Genomic DNA, 19,340 nt, shown 5'->3' with positions numbered 1-19,340 from the left:
ATCATCAACCCTTTGAGACCTAGACTCAAAATCACAGCCAAAGTCAAGGTTAAATATTGAAATCGCAGGTTCATCCAAGTTCTGTCATAATGTTGCTCAGTAATGTGTCCTCAGGTGCTTGTTGGATTCAGGTCTGGGGAACGTGAGGGCCAGTCACTGGGATCAATGCCTTCATCATCCTTCACCATTGCCTAGATACTCTGGCCACCAGATATTATCCTGCACCAGGAGGAACCCACTGCACCAGTATAATGTCTGACACTGGGACTTTGTCCTACTACCTAACAAAAGTCAGGGTACTGTTGGCTAGCATGTGGAGGTCTGAAGGGCACCTTCACTGACCCACTACCAAACCAGTCACGCTGGCAACATACTGCAGTGCTCATCATAACATCTCCAGACTCATTCACATTTGTGCTCATGTGAACCTGCTCAGACTGATATGCTGGTCCTGTGGTTGGATGAGCTCAAAAGTACTAGTCAGGTGTTAGCACATTACCATATCCTATGTAAATTCTTATATATACATACCATCATCAGCATCAGTGGCTCCCACGGTGATGATACTGGATCCAGGCGGCAAAATCTCAGAGACAGACGTGCTGTACGCGGTAGTGTTAAAAACAGGCGCGTTGTCATTTACATCCAACACATTGAAGTACACTCTGACTGTGCTGGCCTGCCCCCCACCATCCTGAGCCTTCGCTGTCAGAATATAGTACTGCTGAGTCTCGTAGTCTAGCAGACGTGTCACGTTGAAAAATCCCGTCACGGGGTTCAGGAGAAACGTCTCGTCCTCGTCGTCTTCCTCCAGCGAGTAGGTGACCTCTCCATTCACCCCTGAGTCAGAGTCGCTGGCCAGGATTGCTGCCACGATGGAGCCTGTGAGACACGAGTTGTAACACAGAGGCGAGAAGTTCTTTATGGCCCTTTCGAAAAAAACTAACTGCAGGGGGTTAGAGAGAGGTTTATTAATACCAGTGACTCAGTTATTGCTGCGCCAGTTGCTAAAATAACTGATGATTTTTTAATGTCTTGGCCTGTTCTGCTTTGGACTAAAAGCAGTCGCTGATGTTTTCAGCTTACAGCTGAGGCTGAGCACACAGCTAATCATTAAGTGTTTTATTAGAGCTTTACATGAAACATTTCTAAATGACACCCTCATTAATCTTTGATTACCAAAGTTATGCGTCTTTTTCTTGAGAGTTAAGTGGAGAAAGGAGTGAGGACGCGAGGCCAGAGAACTGTCAGTACTGTAGTAAATCCTGCTTGTTGCTGATAGATTTCCATATAAATCAAATATCAGTTACTGTCACTTTGACCCATTAAACTCATGATTTCCCCCTGAAGGAAGATGCACAGGAAAAAAAAATACTACAAAGAATTTACCCCCAATAATTTGTAACTGATGAGCTTAACAGAGAAGTCTAGTCTGAAGGGCTTTTGAATGAGATCAAACATTGCTTGTCTGCCTTTGCAATCTTGAATCTTTAAAGACATCTTACCGGCCACCATGTCTTCAGGGATATCAAATGAGTACGTTGCACGGGAGAACTTTGGCGTGTGGTCGTTCACGTCCTTGACGGTGATGTTCAGCGTCATGTCAGATGACTGCTTTCCATCGTCTGCACGCACCAGGAGGGAATATTTTGAACGTCTCTCCCGGTCTAGTTTCTTGGTGGCGATGAGATCTCCGGATTCAGGGTCAATACGGAAGCTGTCATCTGCCCCACTGATGATCGTGTACGTCACAAGAGCATTGGGACCCTGAGGTTAAAAAGAATGCGATAACACCAAACAACAAGTTGGGATAGAGTCATCTATTTCACTCCAATATGATTTTTCCTTGTTGGGTTCCTAGTAAACCCAAACTCATTACTTGCAAGTGAGGATTTATAAAAACAGTTTGATTTGTTGTGCTGAACCATGATTGAAATTTAAGTTCTTCAGATACAGGAGGAAGACCATCAGGCATCAAAGCAAATCTATCTACTAGGAAATTAGATTGTTTATTACATGTTAGCATGCCATGTCTCTAGGACAAAATATCTGCTTGTCTAGCATGAATGAAACCCCTAACATGGCCTTTTTCCACAGAGACAGTCCATAAAGTGGAGTCTTGTGATTTCAAAAAGGCCATGAAGAAGATCACAGATCAAGATAGTGACACCAAATAAAGCACAAGTGGGAAAACACTGAATTGAAGGGATTACATCTCACTGACCTTCACAAACAAACAAGCTTTGAGCATGCTAATGAGAAATCCACCCATCTTATCAGGACCTTAATGTTGTTGCTTTACCACTAAGATTTTATGTTAAGAGAAAATGTCTAGCAGTGTAGAGAAGGAACAGGTTTTCTCGGACGAAGGCAACATTGCTGAACAACACAGAGGACCCCTTTATAAGCATAAATGACACGGAATAATAGATTTTTGGAAAGCTGATAAACCTAAATGGCCTTTTTTACGATTAAAGGTCAAACGAGTCAGAAAAAAATACGAAGAAACACAAGAGCTGAGTGGTGATATTCACGAGAGACTTGCGCTTCCTCTTTGAACTTTTGGGGGGTATAGTGTTCGTCTATAAATGCAACTAATAGATCATCTATTACATCGGACAAGTACAAGCGCCATAACACATGCGATCACTATAGCGAGAGGCTTTGGAATCAGAGACGGGGACTGAATGCACTATGACCTGTGAATGAGGCTGACGACAGAGCTTGACGTTTACATTTGTGCTGGGGACAATAGGAGATCAGACAACTGTCTCACTCTGTGTCTTCTGCCAAAAAAGCAAAAGCAACATCAAAAAGCTACTGCTGCTCAGCGAGATGAAGCGAGGGCTCCGGTTACAGTTGGTTAAGAGCTAAGCTAAAAGAGACTCTTTCAGCTATGCCTGATGTTTGTGTGATGCTTTTTGATCCCCTTGGAACAATGGAAAGGCTTATAGGGTAGAAGTGCTGCATTAAGCTGGTTTTTATATGCGTATTGACACATTTACTGCCTAAGTGAATAAGCTGTGTTGAAATAAACTGTATGTACGCAGCGGTGCTTCATGGTAAAATCAGCTGGAGAATGATGTGTTAGTTGGCCGTTGTGGTATAAAGCTCCTCCATGTTTTACAGATTCAACCTCTCTTTGGCAGTAAAGCAGTCTTCAGACAAATATTTTTGTAAAACTAAAGAATTTCAAGTCGATCAGATCACTGTTTTGGTTTTTAACGTTTCCAAATCTATTGAACAGATAGTGAACTTGCATTTGTTAATATGAACAATATTTATTTATAACTGTTTATTTCATTAACTGGTTTCAATTACAGTATTATAATGCATATAATTGCATGTGTAAGAAAATAGCTGCTCCCTTATTTCTCAAGGGGAAACCACAGGGAATGGATCTGCATGCTTAATTTGGCACAGATTTTATGCTGGATGCACTCCCTGAGGCAACCCTCCCATTTATCCAGGGCTTGGGACTGGCACTAGGAATACATGAGTCCATCTCTCCTCCTGGAATCAAACCGGATTTGATATGTGTGTTCCCCTCTACACCACAGAGCCACATCTTATTGATTGTATCCCTCAATTGATTTAAGAATTCTGGAACTTGTTATTTACTTTTTGATGTTGAAAGACATTTGAAAGGTAATCACAGTTTAAATGGCTCACTGTTAAAATGCATGTGGGATTGAACAAACTATTTATACATATAGTACATAGTCAAATGCAAATGTAATGTTTTACTGTAGGATTCTTTAAAGTGATCCTGTCATTAAATCAGTGAACTCTGAAAGGTTAAAAACTTTAAGTGAATGTAGAGGAGATTTTACTGTTTGGCCATGTCTGACAGAAGAAAAACACAAGAAACTATAAAATATTCTCTTCCCTTGTCTAACTTTTTATTTTTTAACTGTCTGCTTTTAGGCCTTGTGCCTAAAAGCAGACATTTAACACACAGAGTAAATATAATCACAGGGCTAACTTCTCTTACTTGCTCTTATCTCTTTCCCATGGCCTGTTTTTTATGATAGATAAAAACTCTTATTGACGTCTTATTGACCTCGTCTCTCATTGCATTACCAGACTTGGTCTGAGATCCAGGCCCAATAAAAAATGGGGGCGATGAGGAGGACGGAGTGAGGTTCTGCTCATCGAAGGACCCTGCTGTCATCAATCAGTGGCTCCAGATCTGGCAACCTCATTAGCCACCTGGGCCGCAGTCCGGAACCCAACACCATGGTTTGCCAATTAATTTTCTGATAGGGTTCAAAGGCAGAGCAAGGAAGGTGGGAGAGGCCGAGATGGGGGTCCATCTAGGCTTCAGTCCGACACACACACATACCAACAAAAACTATAAACACATGCATTTAAAAATAGGTTTATTCTCTTTTAAAACTGTTTGATTCTGCTGAACAATCCCATGTCTTTCTCTTTTCGTAAAATCTTTACACGCACTCAAACACACTCACATCGACACTGTTCGCCCTCTTGACCTCCACTCAAGAGTCTGACTACTTTACGGCTCTCCAAAGACACGGAGGGTTGTTCGGAGGAAAAGGAAAAAAAAAAAAAACGAAGGCTGGCCAATTAAACAGCAGCATTCCAGGGAGCGAAGCGCACCAGGCAGGGGCAGAAGGAAACTCATTTAGTAGATGAGTGGCTTTTGGGAGCACGCAGTTCCTATGAGAAGCGAGAGGTGCGAAGCAGACAGCGCCGGTGGGGATAGCAAGCTTCCTGTATGCAACAGCACCAAGACAGCAAGCCAATCATAACATAGACTCTTGGAAAACAAGCAATGTGTTGTCACTAACAGCTACAGATACAGAGAGGTAAGGATGACCCAACAGTCTGTGCTGCTGGTGTGTAAATCCATTCTACAAGTGTGCAAAATAGCCAGAAATCTCCTTGTTGTGGGTTTTTAGGCCTCTGGAATGCATTACTGTTCACTTGGAGCCTGTGCTTCCTTGCAGGGATCTCTCCTAAAACCCCCATTGTTGCATTTTTCTTCATTAATAAAGTTTTTTTCTTTTTTTTTTTTACCTGTGACATATTTTCCACATAAGGTCAGAATTCTAATAAAATGCTCACAGTCTCTCCAAAAGCACAAATGGCTGCATATTTCTTTTAAATGAGGTGAGAAACATTCTCAGAGAGGCCTAACTTGCATTACACAAAAGAGCAGCGTTTTATATTGATTTCCTTTCAACCCCACTGCAATCCCCTCCTCCTTTTTTGGGGTGGAAATGGGCACAGTGAAAAGCGGATGGGTAGAAACAGCATTTTAATACCCTCACACATGAATCCCACATGTAGCGCTGTTAAATTGGATGGGATCATTATGATGTCTGAATTCAGCCCGTCAGCTGGCCAACAGCTTGCACTCTTGGCTACTCTGCGCTGGCTCACACATGTGGCTTTCTCAACAAGAGCTCCAATGCGTTCCGTACGCTTAGTGTCAGCGCAACTTAAGTTTCCTGCGTAAGGATGTGGGCAAAAGCTTGGCTGGCCTCATATCTGGCTCTGAGTGAGAGCTGGAATGAAGCACAGGCTTCTATTTAGCAGCCTATTCATGGCAGCGCTGAAGTTTGGAGTAAACATCACTAGAATCTGTAATTCCTAAAAAGGCTCCTCTACATTCTCTTTAAGTGCTTCTTTTTTTCATTTGAATCCCTGCTTGGAAGCGAAATGTGACTTCTCTTGAATTCAAGTTCTTTAGGTGGGTAATTCAAGCACGGCTCATATGCATATGCGTGCTTGTAAGAATGAACTCTTAATTTTCTACAAATTACCGAAAAGCCTTCGATTTCAGCCTAAGCACCACAGGTCAAGCTTCTCTTAACTTCAGATATGTGGAAAAAGTGAACAACTGCACAATTTGATTTCAATACCATATGCTAAGCCTTTCAAGATCAAAACTGTGAATAGTTTGGAACTGAAAAAAGAAAATAATCAAATAACGTCCTTAAATCCCCCTACTGAAAAGACTGACTTGCCTCCAGGTCCGAGATTTACAGTCAATATAGTATTCTGACAAAAGAGAAATGGCATAAAGTGGGACTTTGTATGACTTTTCTCACATTCAGAGCAAAGAGATGGGAGCGAGGTAACAGCTGTGCAATAAAAACGTGTGGCCTCATAAGTTAACATTAAATCTGAGTCCATATTCCTGCGTTCTAATCTCTCGCCCCTCTATGGGCCGAGTCTTTCCACTCACTTCAACTGTGTCCTTTGGCTTTGGCGAGGGACCGCAGACCTTTGAGATGCCGGCAGGGCCTGCTTTTTGCTCGCGGCAGGATTTAATGTCCGTATCCTGCCGAAAGCAGCCAAAGATGGAGCCTTTGACTAATTCAGAGTGATACTGCTGATGTAATGTGAACTACGGGGACCGCGGAGGGACTATCAGGATGACAGGACGAAGAATCAATCGATGTTTCTGCGACACCAGCGGACTCAAGACATCTCAGATAACATCAACATTTAAGGGTGAAAATGAGCAGACTCTAAATGTGCGTGTGTCTTAGGGGAAAGCACATTAATTGCTACAAAGCGGTGATTTATGCTTTTGTGGTAGTGCGTAAGAGTTGAGGCAGGCAAGGATGGTGCTTTCCCAAACTGTCTTGGCTGCTTTGTGTCACTGTGTGGAGTCGCGAGCACGTGCACATCTGACCTTGAACTCAACTAACGCTGTACTCTACAACAGGCAATTCCCTATTTTTAATGAAATTTAATCAAATAATTAGCAATATTTATAGATGATAGTAAAAATTACAATTTCCCACAGCTAAAGGCAACATCTTTAAATCACAGCAAAAACCCAGAAAATTGACAATAATGTTTTTTTAATCCTGAGGTAATATACTGCTGAGATTTTCCATATACCAGGTTATGACTTTTATTGCCAATGACAGCGACTGTAAAATTAAGAACTGCTGTAAAAATAAATACTACCCTTATCAGAATAATAATGAACTCACAATCATAATCAATCAGGGACATGCAGTCTAGACTGTTTCCATTTCTTTTTGCCTTGAATATTTGCAATTTTGGTATGAAAATGGTCAACTGACAACGATGTTAAAAAAACATTTGAATTTTTAGTGGTTTTGACACTGTAGGAACAAAAATTTAGAGCACGTTTTTAATTCAAATCGCTTCCAGGATATCTATTCCGAAAGCGGTGAAGTGGAAAACGGGCAAAGAAAAGCACAAAGACACCGAGCCATTACCTCGTCCGCATCCGTGGCTGTTAGCTGCATTATCTTGAAGCCATCTCCAACGTTTTCCTCGATGGTCACGTCAAGAATGTCATTAGGGAAAACGGGCGGGTTGTCGTTGACATCCTGCAGCGTGATCTCCACCTGTGGAGGAAGAATAAACAGCACACTTTCCATTAAAGTACTGCCAACCTGTTACAGTCTGTCTGCAACAGCTGTTGAGATCGCTGTAAAGAAAAAAACCCCGTCTGAGTCATCTCGGGTTTCAGAAGATGAAGAAGCTGCACTAGCAGGGAAATTTATCATTTTCTGGCTACACGGGGTATAGAGAGGAAAAAGTGTGAAATTATCAGCTGCGAGTCTTGCCGTGAAAGCTTGCAAACAAGAAAGCCTGAATTTTTCTCCCATCCAAAGTTCATGTATTTTTCGATCTACTAACAGAACAAGTCACATCTTAAACTGACAGAACTATATAACTGCTCGAGAGTGAATGCTCTATAAAAATGTGATGATAAATATAGTTCAAAGAAAAAGTGAATTTCTGAAAGTTGGTGCTGCTTTAGGTGCGACACCAACCCACGATAAGCTTCTGTAAACCAACATATCTAGAGAAGTGCATTGTGGGTCTATGGTAGACCTCATATACCCCACTGTCACTGGAGCTCATGGAAACTGTATCATTTACAAATTGACTTGAGGCTCTTTTCCGCAGAGACGCGCAGCAAATGTAACAGTAGAGCAAACTAACTGCAGCGCAGGGATTTTCACTTTCAAGTCTTACAAACCAAAATAAACACACATTACAGTAGACCACGGACCCCCCATGTGGAAAAACTTTGCCCCCCCACACTGAAATACTTGTTCTAATAAATTAAATCTAATACAGATGCGACAGTGGGAAGAGTGAAACCTATGATTAGATCAGTTGTTTATAGAAATTATACGATTTCAAGTGAATCAAAGCGTCCGTTGGCTTTTGCTCATTCACTCAAGACCATGTGGAGCACAAATGTTCTGTGACCACACGTGGAGAACCCTCCGCCACCATCCCGGCTTGCAGCTAATACTCCATGTGTGGACGTCCCTTTCAAGAATGTTTGTTGTTGTGCTTTTGATTGGACAAGTTGTTTGTTCATAGTAAAGGAACTCTTGAATTGATGATCTTTTATGCTCAACTTAGCCAGCACGCGCACTGATAAAGCTTAACGCAGATGATAAAGAAGCAATCGGTACTCCATCGATAATTTAGAATGCTAACCGTGAGCCAGGTCTTCTTACAAAAAAAACTGAATGAAATCCAACAAGGTAGAAGCAACAGACATGCACATTATGGATTTTCAGTGGTTTGTGCATCTAAATAAGTTTACTGCTTTGCTTTCAACCATGGGTGGCTGTAGCTCAGGTGGCAGAGCAGGTCAGCCCCTAATCAGAAGGTCGGTGGTTCGATCCCAGGCTGCATCCTGGCTGCATGCCAAATATCCTTGGGCAAGATACTAACCCCGTGTTTGCCTACTGGTGGTGGTCAGAGGGCCCGGTGGCACCTGTGTCCGGCAGCCTCGCCTCTGTCAGTGCGCCCCAGGGCAGCTGTGGCTACAATGTAGCTTGCTATCACCAGTGTGTGAATGTGTGTGTGAATGACTGAATGTAGTGTAAAGCGCTGCATTTGTATAGCGCTTTTCTATGGACTAGAAAAGCGCTATACAAATGCAGGCCATCTATGGTATAGGAGCACAGTATGAGCAGTCACATGACCCCGTTTGTCCGTCTGAGGGGGAAAGTGGAAACCCTGGAGACAGTGAGAGTGACACATTTATGGCTTCAGATGTTCTGCGTCTAGCGTGGTGATATTACATTTCCACTCGCATCCCACAACTTAAACTGCTATCCCTTCCACCTCATCTACTAACCCAAATATGCATTTCAAAGCCAGTAAACATGGCTCGCTTTTGAATCATAACAGACATTTTGCTGCGCATTCTCTGTTTATTGCTTCTATAAATATGGAAAAGCCGTGTTTAAATTCTCCAGTGATAGGATCTCCATTAATGTTGACAGTGATTATGGTAATTCTTGTGCCAGGCATCACTGTAACACACACGCGCACGCAGCGAGGCATTACTGAGATGATATAAAGAAATGGGAAAAGAACAGTTGTTAAAAGTCTACAGTGGGTGCCGCATTTTTTTTTTTTTTTGAGGTAACAAGAGTTTCCCAGTGGGCATTTATAGAGCAGACAACAGGCCTCAAGGCCGTATGACCACAGAGGTGGGGGGCTTAAACACAGCGGTCTATTCATACTGGGCTATTTACAGGAAAAGCGGCCTTCACATGTCCCACAAATCTGCTTTGCAACCAACAGAAACAGGAAGCGCTTCATAACAGCTGCCACTGACGCCTTTTGGGAAAAGTTTAATTAAAGTTGACCCAGAACAAAAAGCCTGATGGGGGATATGGCTGAAATAGTTTCACAGCCTGACTGAATAAAATACTCTTCTGCTGTTCACTAATGTGACACCGCGAGGGCAAGTCTGAGCAAGGTCACAATTAGAATGAATCCAGTCGCTTAACACTGCCTGGATGTCAGGATGCTGTCCACTTATTAAACCCACTCTGAGTTGGTGTCTGTCTGTCTGCATGAGTGGAGATAATTACAGAAGAACAAGACAGATTATGTCCCGGGCACCGGCAATACAGAAGTCTCATAAACAACCACAATGACAGCGGCTCTCGACTCAACTTGCGCCCGAGCCGAGGGACCGGGGCAAAGTCAACAAACAATGAATATTTATCTCCAACCCTGTGTGTCCCCTTGATGTGTAAATAATGCAAGGCCCACTTCTGAGGAGTGAACTAATTAGGGTAGAAGTGCAGTTTTGAGAAATAATTACGCCTTATGCTTCCAGTTTGCATTACCCGGGCTCACACGGGACAGCAACATATCAAAGCGCTCTGGTGAAAAATTCATCGGAGGAAGAGGAAGCGAGGTCAGGAGAGGGAGGCTGAGAGAGGCAGGAAGAGAGGTTTTGTTCCCTCTACCTGTCTGCTGCTCATGGCGAGCAGGCGGTTAACCCAGACGCCGTGGCCCAGGCAGGTGAAACACATTAGTTTACAAGGCAAAGATTGTGTTTCACGAACTACTGTTTCAAGTTGCAGGTGCTGCTAACTGGCCGCCAGAGTTTTATTATTTATGGAGAGGTATGAATGATTCAGGTGTCAAGCGGTTCCTGAGTGCTGTCGATTATAAGACCGTAAGTGATGGAAAGTATTTGTCCGAGAGCCTGAGACCAGAGCTCAGGAGTGATAAATTCATCTAAAATTCCCAGAGCTTGTATGATGCATGCAGAAATGACAGGTGGAAAAATTTAGATGTCTGAGCTCATGTTATGTAATCAAATCTCTTTTCTTGCGCATAAAGTTGAAATTTAAAGAGTAAGTTCACCTTAAACCACAAGAGACGTTTTTCTCACCGACCTCTGTTTTGATTGCGAGTCCAACACAGATCGAGTGAACGAACTGTCAAATTTGCTTTTCTTAGAGCTTTAAAATGATATATTTCAGTATTTCAAAAGCAATGTGTATTTCTAGTACAAATGTCCCTGTTACAATATAACATTACTCTTTCTACCAATACAGAACACTGGGGACGATTAAAGATGATGAACTGAAACTTTAAAAATCATCACAAATAAAATCTGCACAGTATTGTGCAAAAATCTTGAGCCACACCTCATTTCTTTACATTTTGCTACGAAAATGGGAAAAAGGTGCAGAGATTTATTGAAGCATGTGGGTACATACATGGAAACAGAGTTTGTACAATTCTGATGAGCTTTAAAGTCAATATTTGGAGTGACCACCTTTATTCTTCAACACAGCCTAAACTTTCTTGTAATTTCTTTAAGTAGTCCTTAAGTAGGATATTCAAAGCCTTTTTTGGGTGTTTTTTGTCCTGTTCTCTGTCAACATGATAGCACACTGCTTCAATAATGTTGAGGTCCGCACTGTGGCGAGGCAAATCCATGACTGGTAGTTTTCCACTGCAAGTGTTTTCTTTCAGAAAGTCTAGAAAACTATTGCTCATGACCACTTTACACTAAAACTAAAAACTATTGCAAAGCAATATATCAAAAATGCATAAAATCAACAACTTGGATGGCTTGTAAGTGAATCTTACCATATAGCTGCCTAATAGGTGAAGCCTAACAAACACCCAGCAGCTAAAAAGGCCCTAACTTTGGGTCTTAATAAATTCTAATCAGTCATTTATAAGAAAAAACTTCAACCCCTATACAGTTACTATAAAGAGATAAAACAGCCATAGAAACCCAAACTGCTTTTGGCATAAGGTTGTAGACATGCTTATTTCTGCTGTACATTTGGGAATTTTAACATAGTGGGGGTCGATTGACTTTTGGAGTGTGACATAAAGTGGAAATACAAGGAACTGCAGCTTCTGGCTGCAGTTCCATATTGCTTCAGTTTCTCAACACGAGAGGCTGCCTCCAGGTACCAACACTCCACATTTATCCATCTTTAGAAATACTTGCTCGTAGATTAAAAGCAATATCAAAGTAAAGGAATTCAGTTCAAGCGTAACAGCATATACCAGAACACGTCTTCGATTCCACCACATTTTATTTTCCACAATGAGAAGGAACCAGTTGTGGTTACAGCTGGAAAAAAAAATATATCTATCACCTGCGTCCTTGAATGCCATTTTCACCACATCTAAAAAGTGGAAGTTGCACAGGTTTTCATATGTTTCCCACTTAAAAAAATCTCATACTTGCTCTCTTGCCAGGTCCACTGCAGACAGTCAGACACAGGCAGGGGGGAGATTTAATGTGGAAGCAAAAGATGTATTATTTGAGTCCGGTCCCATGTACACTGCACACACATTTTGTCAGTTAGCGACTCAGTTGTTTTTAATAACTAGTAGAGAGTCTGATAATTAAGTGAGCAATGGTGTGCATTAAAAATGAGTAATGCAGTGCATGCTTGCTCCACTGAACGCCACGAACCTCTGAGTGAAAAGGGTGAACTTCACATCATTAGCACAAACGTTTCTTCCAACCTCACTGAAAAAAATGTGACCTCTGAGTGCAACTGATGCAACAGTTGGCCTGTAAATGTTGAGATCATCTGATCGTTAAAAAAAGTAGAAAAAATTGCTGGAGCTGGGTGCGCCTCCTGCTGGAAATAATCATTTCAAAATGATTAAATGTCTCATTAGATGCTGTTGACGACTTGGGGTCAAGGGTTGGGGGAAGCACCGACTTCCCGTGCTCATTATACTCGGCCTCTGAGATTGAACGATTCCACTTTGCATCATCCGCTTTTCACTGATGTGCACGAAGATCAACTTGGGCCTAATGTGTTAAAAACTGGGATCACAAAGCAATCCAAAATACTCCACTTCATCACAGAGTCTGAGCCAGAATCATACGCTGTTAAAGTTATTCAGGCTTTTTTGGCCGAGTCGAAACTGTTAAATTGGACAAAGAGATTTTTGCAAAGCCATAAAAGAGTTGACACTAAAAGCCTTTGATTATGATGACGTGTAAGAAATAAATAACCAAAATGAATTCCATCGATGTTTATCTCTTTAGAGCGACGTGATGGACGTCTAAGGTTCTGTTTATCTAACACTTCAGCTGGTATAATGCAAGGACTATAAAGAGTTGAAGGTTGGTACAGCTCGTGGCGGTTAGCTGAGTATTTCAACAGAAGCTGAAAAATACTTCAAGTGCTGCGTTTCCAAAAAGGAGCAGAAGAGTCATCAGTGAGCCTTCTCATATTCTGAGAGGTTACATCCCTTCCAACCACTAACTGGGAAACCTTTGAGGAACCACACCCAGGCAGGTCAGTAAGGACATCTGAAACAATTCCCACAACTGATTCGACAAAGCATCAAACTTCCAGGAACTTCGAACTAACTCGCAACATACTGGAAAATCATGGAGTCTCCACACTTCCTGCACTATATAAGGGGCACTGTATTGTATGAAGGAATCTGTCATCTCTGAACTGAAATGGATTACCGACCGTCTAGAAAAAGCCCAGGCCCGTGTCTGTGTTTGCCTTACTTAATCTGAAAACCGTATGGCATGATCCATGTGCATCTGATGAATTCCCTGCTATGTATAAAGAGAAACTGTAAAGAGGACCTGAATGATAGAAGGCCACATTCAACATGATACATTTCCCGCAGCTCTAGAGACACACAGACAAAGACCAGCATTATTTCACTTCATCTTCACTTCCTCCTCTAGCTCTTCTTGTGGTTATTTCAGCTGTTTAGACCGAACATCGTAGACTCTTGGCTCCAGATTTATGGAGCTAAAGAAGTCACGAGTTCTGTGGGTCAAGGATATTGGTAAAAGTGGTTCAGTCTTCTAACAACAAAAGGAAACACAACTAAATAATTAAGACAAGGTCAAATGGAGCTCTTCTGTACGGCTTCTTTAACACGTGTACAATCGCAACTGGCTCCATCTGTCAAACAAAGGCCTGCAGAGTAATTCATCTTCCAACCGCAGTCATCAGGCTCGGCAAAGTGCATGCGCGCCCTGGAGACAGGAATTTGCTGGAGATGGGAACGTGCCCGGGAAAAAGCAGACAAAGCTGGATGTCAGCCAAACCTCAACGCACAGTGTAAGGGAAAAGTCAGGATACGATCATATCCCCCTCAAGTCCCCCCTAAAATTTTCTGCAGTCCCATGAAAAAAAGAAAAAAGAACAACACTAAGGAATAAAATGAGAGACAAAACAACACAAAAAAACCCAGGAGAGTCTGCAAATGATCAGAGAGCACCTCGGCCATAAGCAACCAACAAGGGGAGAGACGATGTTGGACAAGTGGTTTTAATAAAAGGGATCACTCTGCTCTCGGTGGACCACTTCACCAACTGTTAAAAGATTGTTTGTCTACAGCAGGCCTCTTCAAGCCCCCTGCGAACTCTTGCCAAATGAGGTTCCCTCCAAGTGTTTCGAGCGGAATATACTGTATAATCCAACAGAACAAATAACCTTCCAGGTCATGTGGGCCAGCGTATTGTTTCACCCAGGCTCTGGGCCATCTTTGCACACAGCAGAGTGAAAAAAAATTGTGATGGATTGCTATTTTTAATGGTCTTGTATCCGGCTGCGAGCAGCGCATACAGGGGTTCTTCTTCACTATAAACAGCCATAACTCTTTCTCCATTATTCCTACCTGGGAGAGTTAGATGGAAAGTTTAATTAGACCTTGCGCAAGATCAGAGTAGAGACAAGATTTCGCTCTCCTTGAAGCTGGAGTACAATTCAAAGCCATCGCTGAAATTACCATAGCCTATTAACTGCATCGCGTTCTGTATCCATGGATTAAAAGGTTAGAAGAACATCAAAACAAGCATTTTCTCCTTCTGGTGAGATGAAAGTTAAAAAACAAAATAATTAGCCTATTTGTGAGAAGTATGCTTTGAAGATATAAGAGAAGAAATGTATTTTGTTTTTATCAGTTGTCTGTCTTTTTGAAGGAGTTCTTAAAAATGGAAGGAGACCATAATGGCCGCCTGTCTCGGTGTTGGTGCCACTGACTCTGCGTGAGTCTATGGCCTTATCACTCTCACTCGCTCTCGCTACAATTACTTCCAATCACGGCATTCAAGCCGTGCAGACCATGGAAAGCAGAGCAAATGAGAAACACAGCACTTTGTTACCCCTAAAATAGATCAAAAACACAACTATGTTCAGATTTTTAACCATTTCTGGGACTGATTTCTGTAAAAAAAAAAAAGCCATTAATTATTGTAGAAATGGCTCAACGTGCCTAAAGCTTAATAGAAAACGACTTGTGACCAGTGACTTTTTCATCAGCCTCAGTATCATTTCTGGATACTTTGCACTATGTTTCAGAGCAAAATAATGCATCTAGTCCTACTGTTTACTTCTTAAGGGTTAACATACTGCTTTGTTTAAAAATGCTCCTAATGACAGCACATTTTTGCAAAGGGTAAGAGATTTGAGAATATTTCCCAGCCTGTGGATGAGCTTGTAATCCATAAACTGATTTAAAATAATGGAAAAACAAAGCTTCATGTTTCATCCCGTACTGTAGCTGCAGTAAAGTCAAATGCTTTGCCACAGATTAAATTCTTTAACAGTAATGAAGACAGAGTGTGTGCCAAATGGATCACTTAGAACATCAAAAACAGGGCCTACAAACTACTACATAAACTACTTAACACACCTAATGGGAAGGTTCTTCAGTAAAGGCTCTTGTACATTTTTTACTTTAGATGAACAAACTATTATTTCAATGCGGTGCTCAAAAAAAGGACCAAGTAATATTTTTCTCTAATAATGCAAATTTGCTTCAATATGTCTGGAGCCGTTGGAAAATTGTTCCAAGTAATGCACGTAATCACAGACCTCGCAGTAGTGGGATTTTTACAGATAAATGCTCAATCTGAGTGACATACAGTAGATATCAGGCATCTTTCTCTAAAGCCAGCGTTGGTTTCCAAGACTTCTGGAAGGTCTGTGCGAGGCTTTAAAGACCATTATGGCATCAGTTTCATTGTTACTGTCACCCACTGATAAATGCATAAGATTTACAGGAGCTGAGGGAATGAAAAAACACATTAACGAAGGATCTCTGTTTGGATTTGACCTAATTATTAATAAATCAAATCTGCGATGACACTCTCCCCCTTCATCCCCAATGCAGTCTGCTACTTCTGAGGATAATTAAACAATTAGCCTATGCTAATGATGTTTAGGACTGATCAGATTATCTGTCCATTAGATCTGACTTCCATCATGGTGACGTGTTGGAAGAAGATGAAAGGAAATTTCCCTCCCAGACGTTTCATCTACCTGTTTGTTAGTAACAGAGCATGTATCCCTCCACTGACTTAGAGGGTCTATATTTAATAACTGCTTTGCAAGTAAAGTTACAAAAGATAAAAAGAAATCAACTGAACGAAACACAAAAAAGTGCATGAGTGGAAGGGTCAGGAATATAAGTACACATATGGTTTTGTGCGTGTCTATGTGAGCGGTGGTGTAGAAACCGGCTTTAATCCAAAACAGGACTTGGATTGTTGTGTGAAAAGCTGCAGGCACCCCCTGCAGCCCCTGTTTATGTGAAAAAGCCCTGAAAACATTAGTGCAGAGGAGCAGCAGAGTGGGGGTAGGTAGAGTGGATATATTTGTGTGTGTGTGTGAATGTGGGGGAGCTCTAGTAGTCAACTTGTGGCTGACCTGTGCTCCAGGAGGAAGCCTGACTGCCACCCAAGGTCCTGCTGATTAAATGAAAAATAACATGGTAGCTTAAGTGATAATTTGGAACAATGGGCGGACGTTTAGGTTTCACATTTTGATGGTCTTAGATGTTTCTATTCTTGTGTGATGCTTAAATGTAACGCCATTTAGTACGTTGAAGATAAATATGGGGAATTTTCAGTGTATAACGCTCCGGGAAATCTGATTTTCCTTCTTACCGAGCATTGGATAAGATACACACCGCTCTCACGTCTGTGTGTTATGCATGGAGCCTGAACCGGGCAGCGGTTAGCTGAGCTGACCATAAAATGGAAACACAAACTGAAATGTAAAAACGGCAATTTGTGGTTTTATGGGGAGTTACGTATTGTAACTACAAGCAAGTTTATCCATCCACCTAGGACTTCTGTTAGCTGCATAACATCTGCATTCTATCAAAAAACACCAAAAAACGGGAAACGACCTAAAAAAAAACAAACACCTTTCTTAATGTATATACGTTGATTATATCAGTGTTTCCACCTGCTCTCGGTCTTAAAGCTAAAGTACGCAAATTCCTGGAAAAGTCATCTGTATACCAAATTAAGCTAAATGTATCATGTCCTGTCGATTATTGTAAAAAAAGGCACAATTTCAACACAAAAATATCACACAGTAACTCATCCCACTTAAGCCTCAGCCTCACTGTATAATCGACTGCTAAAAGCCATAACAGTGGCCCCTTTGCCCTCTATTCTGATTCTACTGACCAGATCATGTAATAACATTAAAAAAATAGTGACCACCAGTTGCCCAGTGACCACACTAATAAAGCTCTTAAAATCACAGCTCCACGTCACATATTTGACCGTGTTATTCCTGATCCTATAAATACCTTATTCCTATTCCTGCTTCACTGCCATGAAATGTAATTTTGGTGTATTATACATCTGCCTCGGTCATTTAGGCCTCAGCAGGAAACAGCTTGGCAAGAAAACCTGATCTGAAGACATTCTGAGGGGTAAAAGGAAAAAAATTGACGGAGAAATGTTGATGAATTTAACATGAGGTGGTGTAAAAAAAGTCTTCTGCCAAATAACTTGACAATGAGGGACAGTTTCCCCTGCTGAAGTCATTCATGGAAACGGGCTGGAGGGCCTGGAGACAGCTCTGCCTCTCTTTTCTTCTTCTCACTCACAGATACAATCACGGATGAAAATGCAGACTCTGCACCGATCACACAGGAGGCCGTGACATGCTCATTCATACATGCGTGATGGCCACCCTTCCCCCCTTTATTCCGGACACATACCTCCGCTTCCACATTATAGAGGTCTTACAAGGCCTCACATGTTTAACTCCCTATTATTATGATGAAGATGGGCCTTTTAGAAATACCATCCATCTTAATTAACAAGCCATTTGTATGCGCTTCAGCCCCCACGACAAAGCAGCATGGGAAGAAATCCTGTGGCCAAAGACGAATTCTAGAGCTCTAAGACATCATTAGTGGATTAAAAAACAAAAAAAAAGAAAGCCTTTAACGGCCTTCCCATGTTGCCTGCATATTTCATTATCTCCCACTGTTTGTGGCAATTCCCAGTTTCATCCTCTGGGTTTTTGGGGCTTTTTTAACCAATGAGCTCCAAAACTTTCTCCATGCAGCGAGAGCCTTGCTTCTCATTCCTTTAAAGTTCAACATAATTTGAGGCACTCTCCTCTTGATTTACAGCCCGGCCTTAACATCACTGCCTTCGCCGTCTGTAAAGTTAAAGCAACTGACGTATAGCATGTCGCTCTGCGGCTACCGAAACGAGTGAATATAATTTCTGCCTTTAGACGTCAGGCACGAACAAACAAACGTCAGCCTCGATATGATCTGTTTTCTCTCACCAGTTCTGAAGCTACGGCTCGCAATAAGAAGAGCCGCTGAAAGATCACTATGTTAAAGTGGCGCCTTTTTAGCAGATGCCTGGCTTTCGAAATGGTCACTTTTCTGGGTGGTGTGTGCGTCTGAGTGCATGGGGTCTTCCCATAGGGCCTATGTCTGGAAAACAAAAAGGAAATGTCTCAAAAACAGCCTTATGGGTAATCTGCCTTCACAGCCATTGCTTTCTTCTTTTCTTTTTCTTTCTTTTTCTTTGTCTGGCGGCACGCTTGAACGCAGCTGAATAGCCAAGAGACAATTCGTCTCAATTCTGCTTTCAGGACGCCTACAGAGGCTATTAATTGTCAACTCATAAAGGCCCCATACACGCCCCATGTGAGAGGAAGCACCTCATACTCTGGGACTCTTTTTCTCAATCTCCTCGTCAGTTTTAGCTGTCTCTACTATTATCCATAACACCTTTAGGTTTTCTCTAGGGTTTAGAGGGTCAGAGCACGAGGTCAGGAGGTTATTATTAATTCCTCTGAGAAGTTGCATTGTGGGAGCTCTTGGTTACTCTGGGGTCAAAAGCTCAGTTTAGTACAAGGGTGTCATTTGTTAGTTGACCTTTCTTGCGGCTCTGACAAGCATTTTGTCGATCGGGGGAAAGACAAAAAGGATAGGGAGAGCGCATGACTTCTGTTGTTCATTTCTATCACTTGCTGCTTTAAATAAATCCTCCAGACTTTTACCTCAAAAAAGAGACAGACTGCCCAGACAACAGGACTTGTGGGTATTTGGGAATTTTACAGAAATAAATACTCAGACAACAAAAGAGCAATGCTGTTCTTCTCTTCTTTTTACTTGGGAAGTGAAACCAGCAATCAGCAAGCATTCAAACAAAGGACTTCATACAACGGTGAACAAGAAAAAAAACGTTGATGTTTACTAGTGGGGAAATTGTTTAGTCTAGCAAAGACAGCAACAACAAAATTCAAATGTCATTATCA

The 19,340-nt window shown here is 41.8% G+C and overlaps 1 protein-coding gene across 1 annotated transcript in view; it reads right to left on the bottom strand.

Moving 5' to 3' along the window:
* fat4 (FAT atypical cadherin 4) overlaps positions 1 to 19,340 on the bottom strand; it is a 100,944-nt gene that overhangs the window by 42,850 nt on the left and 38,754 nt on the right. The window contains exons 2-4 of the mRNA XM_085374726.1: positions 7,230 to 7,361; positions 1,506 to 1,767; positions 532 to 882 (exon numbers count right to left, since the gene is read on the bottom strand). Coding sequence (XP_085230852.1) covers positions 532 to 882; positions 1,506 to 1,767; positions 7,230 to 7,361 — 745 coding nt within the window. The remainder of the gene's footprint in view (positions 1 to 531; positions 883 to 1,505; positions 1,768 to 7,229; positions 7,362 to 19,340) is intronic.

This window comes from Diplotaxodon limnothrissa, linkage group LG2, assembly GCF_057381915.1.
Source record: "Diplotaxodon limnothrissa isolate DT_005_m linkage group LG2, D_limnothrissa_male_GT1.1, whole genome shotgun sequence".
NCBI lineage: Eukaryota > Metazoa > Chordata > Actinopteri > Cichliformes > Cichlidae > Diplotaxodon > Diplotaxodon limnothrissa.
The sequence above is the reverse complement of the archived record's forward strand: the minus strand, read 5'-3'. Positions and strand labels throughout refer to the sequence as shown.